This window comes from Electrophorus electricus, chromosome 8, assembly GCF_041902795.1.
Source record: "Electrophorus electricus isolate QZ-2024a chromosome 8, ASM4190279v1, whole genome shotgun sequence".
Lineage (NCBI taxonomy): Eukaryota > Metazoa > Chordata > Actinopteri > Gymnotiformes > Gymnotidae > Electrophorus > Electrophorus electricus.
The window spans coordinates 1,384,770-1,392,500 of NC_137504.1; the positions used below are offsets into that span (position 1 = coordinate 1,384,770).

The following is a 7,731-nucleotide window of genomic DNA, read 5'->3' on the forward strand; positions in this document are numbered from 1 at the left end:
CGTTATTATAATATTTAATGAAGCGGGTGTATGATGTGCTATAATTCATGTTGAGGTCGTTATTATAATATTAAATGAAGCGGGTGTATGATGTGCTATAATTCATGTTGAGGTCGTTATTATAATATTTAATGAAGCGGGTGTATGATGTGCTATAATTCATGTTGAGGTCGTTATTATAATATTTAATGAAGCGGGTGTATGATGTGCTATAATTCATGTTGAGGTCGTTATTATAATATTAAATGAAGCGGGTGTATGATGTGCTATAATTCATGTTGAGGTCGTTATTATAATATTAAATGAAGCGGGTGTATGATGTGCTATAATTCATGTTGAGGTCGTTATTATAATATTTAATGAAGCGGGTGTATGATGTGCTATAATTCATGTTGAGGTCGTTATTATAATATTTAATGAAGCGGGTGTATGATGTGCTATAATTCATGTTGAGGTCGTTATTATAATATTAAATGAAGCGGGTGTATGATGTGCTATAATTCATGTTGAGGTCGTTATTATAATATTAAATGAAGCGGGTGTATGATGTGCTATAATTCATGTTGAGGTCGTTATTATAATATTTAATGAAGCGGGTGTATGATGTGCTATAATTCATGTTGAGGTCGTTATTATAATATTTAATGAAGCGGGTGTATGATGTGCTATAATTCATGTTGAGGTCGTTATTATAATATTAAATGAAGCGGGTGTATGATGTGCTATAATTCATGTTGAGGTCGTTATTATAATATTAAATGAAGCGGGTGTATGATGTGCTATAATTCATGTTGAGGTCGTTATTATAATATTAAATGAAGCGGGTGTATGATGTGCTATAATTCATGTTGAGGTCGTTATTATAATATTTAATGAAGCGGGTGTATGATGTGCTATAATTCATGTTGAGGTCTCCAAACGCTCCTCTTTACTGCTTCTAACTCTGGGTCGAGTGAGGTCAGGTCAGAGTTCAAGGTTTATCTGAATGTTTCCGTCGTATGGAGTTATACGCGCACGGCTCCTACGTCACAAACAAACGCCAATCAGCGATCAGAGCATCGTTGTGACGTCATTTCCAGGCGCCGCCGGCTCTTCGCCACATTGCTGAATATCACCGCGGGTCTGCGGCTCAAATCGCACAAAACTTGATAATTGCGCCTTTTGTTTTCTATATCTAGTACATCGGTTTCGTTGGAGTAGGAAACATGGAGTGCTTCGTGTCGGTTAGCTAAGTGTACCGACGCTGATGCGTTAACCCCCAGCCGCTCCGTCGGCCTCGGTAACGGTAACGGTAACGGTGACGGACGGACGGACGGCCAGCAGGATGAAATGCCACTACGACGTGCTGGGTGTCACCAGGGACGCGACGGACGACGGGCTGAAGAAGGCCTATCGTAGATTAGCGCTGAAATGGCACCCAGGTAACGGGACCTGCCCGCGCGGTTCGTTTGCTGGGAAATGTCGGCAGCTCCAGGTGGTGGCAGCGCGAGCTCACGCGCAGCAGGCAGCCTGGTTTAGATCTGAAGATGCTGTCCAGTCTCGTGCGTGTAGCCTTTCCACCCTTAGTCACAGAGGTTGTCCTGTACTGGAGGCTGATGCATCAGAGGTTGTCCTGTACTGGAGGCTGATGCTTCCGAGGTTGTCCTGTACTGGAGGCTGATGCTTCAGAGGTTGTCCTGTACTGGAGGCTGATGCTTCCGAGGTTGTCCTGTACTGGAGGCTGATGCTTCCGAGGTTGTCCTGTACTGGAGGCTGATGCTTCCGAGGTTGTCCTGTACTGGAGGCTGATGCTTCCGAGGTTGTCCTGTACTGGAGGCTGATGCTTCCGAGGTTGTCCTGTACTGGAGGCTGATGCTTCCGAGGTTGTCCTGTACTGGAGGCTGATGCTTCAGAGGTTCACTGCGTATGGCATCCAAACCACTGATGCCTTAAATAACCTCTAAAAAGGCTTTGGTGAACGCCCGTCGACATTGCTTTGTAGTCGGAAGTCTTTTAGTCTTTTCTGTTTCATTGTGTGAATTGCCGATTCCAGATAAGAACCTGGAGAACGCAGAGGAGGCAGCAGAGCAGTTCAAACTGATCCAGGCAGCTTACGACGTCCTCAGCGACCCGCAGGAGAGGGCCTGGTACGCCGTCTCACCTCCCACACCTCACTTCACTCCTCGTGTCGTGCGTCATGCTTTGCTCTGTTGTTGCCAAAGGCAAATCATTCTGCCACGTAAGAAAATTGACCAGGGAAGTCCATATTTGTAAGTTTTTCCCCACAGGTAAAAAAATCCCCCAAATTCCACAATCCCAGTATTCCAGAAAGCTGAGCAGTCTGTTGAGGTAGGCTTGGCCAAAGCATCGGAGCAATGTTGCTCTTCTCACACTCAAAAGAACAATAATAGAAAAAAAGCACTAGACAAACTTTAGACATGAGTGCTTTTTGTTAATAGTATTCTCTCTTTCATGGATCTCACTTCATTTTTTGTGTTTTTTTTAAGCACTGCTTACACACCCATCTTGACTTTTCAATGCATTTGTAAACTGTAAACAAGTTTCAAGTTTGGTTTATTCATCACATACATAGTCATACACAGTATAACTCGCAGTGAAATGGTGGAGGGTGCTCTGTCCAAACTGAGGAAAAGAAAACAGGGGTGCATAGAGAAAAATATATATATGCAAGATAAATATATATATTCTATGTATGTACAAAATATATTAACAATGTATGTACAATATATGTATGTTATGTATTTATGTAGAATATTATGTACAATGTATATATGGATATGTGTATGTACACAATGTACAATTCCAGCTTACAAATTTACAGATTTACAGTCACATGGTGGTGGTGGTCCCCACAGTTTATCGGTTTCCCTGATTCATGGCCTGAATGGCCTGTGGGAAGAAGCTCTTCTTCAGTCTCTCTGTCTTGGTCTTCAGGGAACGAAAGTGCTTCCCTGACCTCAACAGAGAGAAGAGCCTATTGTTGGGATGGGTGGGGTTCTTCACAATCCTAAATGTAAACAATCTAAATGTAGAGCGAAACTCCGATCAAGGGCTCATCACTTGTTTTTGTCGTATTGTGTGAGATCCCCTAGGCCTTGTTCTTCCTGGTACTGTTGCTTCCTGTATTTTCTTCCTGCCATGAGGTGTGTGTGTGTGTGTGTGTGTGTGTGTAGGGGGTATTTTAGTCTTGTTCACATGCGTCCATCCATACATCAATCTGTACAATTATATGCACATAAGACCAAGTAGCCTAACCTCTTTTCTTAAAACTATCTACTAATGTGATGTAATGGGGCCATATAATACTTTACATTGTATAACCATTGTTACAGGTTACTGTTACTATACTATTAATTAAGTATAACATGCCAAGTAACAACATGGAACAGCAGTTACAGAGCATAGACAAAGGTGTCAGGAACATATTTGAATATGTATAACCTTAACAAACCTTTGACAGTATATTGTATTTTCTGGTAGTTAAACAGAGCTGATGAGAAAATGGTTATGTGATTATTCCAAATTGATCTGATGCCACGTGACACATCTGAGCTGTTTTACAGCTGGTATCAGCACTGCCAAAGCACTACATGCCTGACAGACAGCACGTCAGTTAAATGTCTGGGTGGGGGGTCTTTGTAATCTAGATCAACCCTTTAGAAGGTTGAATCTTGGTGATACGCACCCACATCTTCTGCCATGTGAGGTCGTCATGAAAGTGTACTCAGTCCACGTTTCCTTTCTCTTAATCTCGTCACTTCCTTTGGCTTTTTCACTAGGTGACAATGTCATCTTTGTGGCCAGTAACGATGCTCTGCTGCATTTTGGCCCTTGCAAACATGCGTCTTTGGTGATGACATCACAATCAGATTTCAGTTGACCACTTAAAGTGCCAGGAGTATACACCCCCAAGATGCGTTGTGATTAGACGGCTCAGACCACATTCAGAGGTGGTTGGACACAGATCGTGGCCATAATTAATACACGTGTAAACAGAATGTGCCTTTTGTGTCTCCATACATTACGCAAGCAGAAATGCCCTTCTCACGTTCACGTAAGCAGATGTTTCACTGCTGTTGTAGAGGGTTTCTGCCTGCATTCAGCACCCTGTAACATACTTGTAATGGCCTGTGTATTATAGCACTTTTTAAGTGTGGCAGTACCGTAGTATCTCCTCTGGACACACTGGGGATGCGTTTTAGTGAAAAAGTGTCAACAGAATCTGGACAGAGTAAATCCAGATTCAGTCTGGATGTGAAGCACATGTTAATGTGGATTCTCCTGCCAGGTACGACAGCCACCGGGAGGCGTTGTTGAAGGGCGGTGTCACTGGCGAGTACCAAGATGACAGTATTGATCTGCTACAGTACTTCACTGTGAGCTGCTACTCGGGTTACGGAGATGATGAACGTGTAAGTGAAGGGGGGTGAGTGGATGTTTCTCGTGAACAGACTGAGATTTCTGTGTCTTTAATTAATGGCACTGCGTGAGTCGATAGATGTAGATATCACTGGTGCTGGAGTATATAATGCTATGTTTTTGTTTCAGTGGCATTTTGAGTGATGCAGTGCTTGTCTCATCGAACAAAAGTGTTTTATAGCTTAGTAACCATTCAGTATTTTGACTGACCGCTTACAGTTCACCCGGCAGCATTCGCGCGTCTCAGCCTGTGTGTCTGTCTGGCAGTGTTGGTACGTCTCAGACAACATTGCCACACTGGGAATAAACTCTGATTCCAACTCTAGAAGTGCTTATGTCCAGAAATGTCTGCTTAATGTTTCATGAACTGCCTCATGTATAGCACTGCTGTAAATTTGACACTGATTTGATAAGTTGGGGTTATCAGGCATTTCTAAGGTTTAAGTAAATATACTACTCACTGTAACGATTTCCTGGTTGATGAGTGAATAACATTGGACAGTACTTATTAATAATGTACTTGGCTTATTAATGTTTCAGTGAGAATGTTTGATAATATTGCAGTACCGTTCTGGGCCACAAGGAGTCAGCAAAAGCTCATGATTGTTTTGCCCTTTGCCCTCAGTCAGTGTGTCCATGAGTTTTGGTGTCCCTTCTTTTGAACAAAAGTGAGGTGTTAATTGTGTTTTAGCTGCTCTCCTGGCTGTGTGGAGAAGGTAAGATTCTTCCTCTGTCCTCTGTAGGGTTTTTACAGCGTCTACAGGCGGCTTTTTGAGTCCATTGCAAGAGAAGAACTGGAGCACAGTAAAGAGGAGGTTGAGGACTCTGAAGACTTTCCCTCCTTTGGAGACTCTCAGAGTGACTATGATACGGTAATGAATCATCCCAGCTCAGAACTGGGAACACTGGGCAGGGTTTAAATGTTCCTGTAGATGTGAATCAAATGGGAATCCAGCTGAACATTAGAACTACGCTAACATTAGAATATTGTTTGATGTGTTTTTTAGATGGTGTGTTGGAGTAACAGTTTCTGATTTTCTTCTTTAATCAGTTTGTCTCTTCAGGAAAAAAACATTAATTTAGCTAGATTGGTGCACAGTTAAGTGGACAACACTTCCTGTTTCCAAGGAAGGATTTGTCGTCGTTGTCTGTTCATTTTTAAGTTTTTTAAAAGACAGCAGTTTCCTAAAGTTAGCATATAGTCGTTAGCATATAGTCAGTCTCTCTCTCTCTCTCTCTCTCTCTCTCTCTCTCGTCTCTGTAGCTTATGTCTGTGTTTACCAATGATGTGTTTAGTTTGGTCACTGTGTTCTGGTGTCCAGTAGGGCCCAGCAGAGTTCCCGCTCCATGCTGGGTGCCTCTACAGTGTCTCTGGTGTGCCTACGAGCCACTCTGCCGGAAATGCAGGCTGGGAAAGTTACGCTATGAACCTTTTAGAAGTTTCTATGTTTCTGCAAAAATTTGATGAAGTTTTAGGTCAGATTGTCTTTATTTGGCTTTTAGGACTCGGTCAAATTTATGCTAAAGGGTTCATAAACTTTCAAGCAGAACTGTATATGTCTTCAGCAGGGTTGTAAAGTTGCTCTGTGCTGTGGTTTTATTGGGCAGTTTTACTGCAATTTCATGACTGACTGGTAATGGTGTACACTAGCAGCAGGTCATGACCTGACATCTGTATGACTAAGATGTTGCAATTCAGTGTCTCTGTGTGTGTGTCTGTGTGTGTGTCTCTTCATGGTGCAGGTTGTGCATGTGTTCTATGGCTGCTGGCAAAGTTTCTGCACACGTAAGAACTTTGCGTGGAAGGAGGAGTACGACACGCGGCAGGCGTCCAACCGCTGGGAGAAACGCGCCATGGAGAAGGAGAACAGGAAGACCCGTGAGAAGGCCCGCAGGGAGCGCAGTGAGCTGGTCCGCCATCTAGTGGCCTTCACACGCAAGCGCGACAAACGTGTGCAGGCCCACAAGAAGCTGGTGGAGGAGCAGAACGCGGAGAAGAGCAAGAAGGTGGAGCAGCTGAGAAGGAAGCAGAAACTACAACAGGCAAAGTGAGTCTGTCTGTCCTCGGCTGTCTGTCTTCTGTCCCTGTCTGTGTGTCCCTTTATGTCTGTCTCTTGCGTGCTGTATTGATCAGTGTTTGCATGTTCAAGTTCGGTTTATTCGTCACATACATAGTCATACACAGTATAACTCGCAGTGAGATGTGCTGTGCATGTGCTGCTATATTGATGAATAGGCTTGTCTGCTGCTTTTTTGGGGTGTGTGTGTGTGTGTGTGTGTGTGTGTGTGTGTTTGTTTACATTTACAACATTTAGCAGACGCTCTTATCCAGAGCGACTTACAAAAGTGCTTTGTCATTTCCTCATAGAACACATCCTATTACAGTACAGAAGGTTAGAGTCCAAGATACCAATGAACTAGAATACTGTAGAATACAGGGATGAATGCTGATGCCTAGAAGTACAAATACATATAAACACTTAACCGACCACAGGCAGTGTAATAAACAATAAGTACTAGAGTTAGTAGTTTTGAGATCACAAGAGACTGCACAAGCACCTGGGTAGCTTCCTGTGAGAGAAAGGGCCGAATCCTTCGTATGTTACAAAAGAGGAATCTGCAAGACCGGGTTAGATTAGAAACATGAGTTGAGAACGACAACTGGTTGTCCAAAGTTACGCCCAGGCTACAGGCAGCTTCGGATGGTGATACCAGGGAGTTCTCAAAGGAAACAGTGAGGTCATGGTAAGGGTTGGGAGTACCTGGGATGAACAGAAGCTCAGTTTTACTGGGGTTGAGCTTCAAGTGGTGGGCTGCCATCCATGACGCAATGTCAGTCAAGCATGCCGAGATACGTCTGGAGACCTGCATGTCAGAGGGTGGAAAATAAATAAATAATTGAGTGTCATCAGCATAGCAGTGGTAGGAGAAGCCATGAGAAGATATTACATCACCAAGAGAACGAGTATACAAAGAGAAGAGAAGGGGGCCCAATACTGAGCCCTGTGGAACACCAGTGGAAAGTCTACACAGTTTGGATGTGGATCCTCTCCATGTCACCTGATAGGACCGTCCCTCCAGATAGGACTGAAACCATCTCCAAGCAGAGCCAGTCACACCAAACCTGGAGAGAACAGAGGGAAGAATGTTGTGGTTCACTGTGTCAAAAGCTGCAGAAAGGTCTAGAAGAATCAAGTCGCATAAGTTTGGCAGCAGTCAGTCGGATTATTGGATATCAGGAATTGAAGAATTTCGTCTGAGGAGAGAGGAGAAGCCAGAGAATTAGATGTAGGGGAATTAACACTGGTTGGA

General features: G+C 43.5%; 1 protein-coding gene across 2 annotated transcripts in view; it reads left to right on the top strand.

The window, feature by feature from the left end:
• The first annotated feature begins 1,070 nt into the window (after window positions 1–1,070).
• dnajc21 (DnaJ heat shock protein family (Hsp40) member C21) overlaps window positions 1,071–7,731 on the top strand; it is a 19,669-nt gene continuing 13,008 nt past the window's right edge. For both annotated transcript variants that reach the window (XM_035527637.2, XM_035527638.2), the window contains exons 1-5: window positions 1,071–1,421; window positions 2,033–2,126; window positions 4,289–4,412; window positions 5,163–5,291; window positions 6,163–6,467. In XM_035527637.2, the coding sequence (XP_035383530.1) occupies window positions 1,325–1,421; window positions 2,033–2,126; window positions 4,289–4,412; window positions 5,163–5,291; window positions 6,163–6,467 (749 nt within the window). In that variant the 5' untranslated portion in view covers window positions 1,071–1,324. The remainder of the gene's footprint in view (window positions 1,422–2,032; window positions 2,127–4,288; window positions 4,413–5,162; window positions 5,292–6,162; window positions 6,468–7,731) is intronic.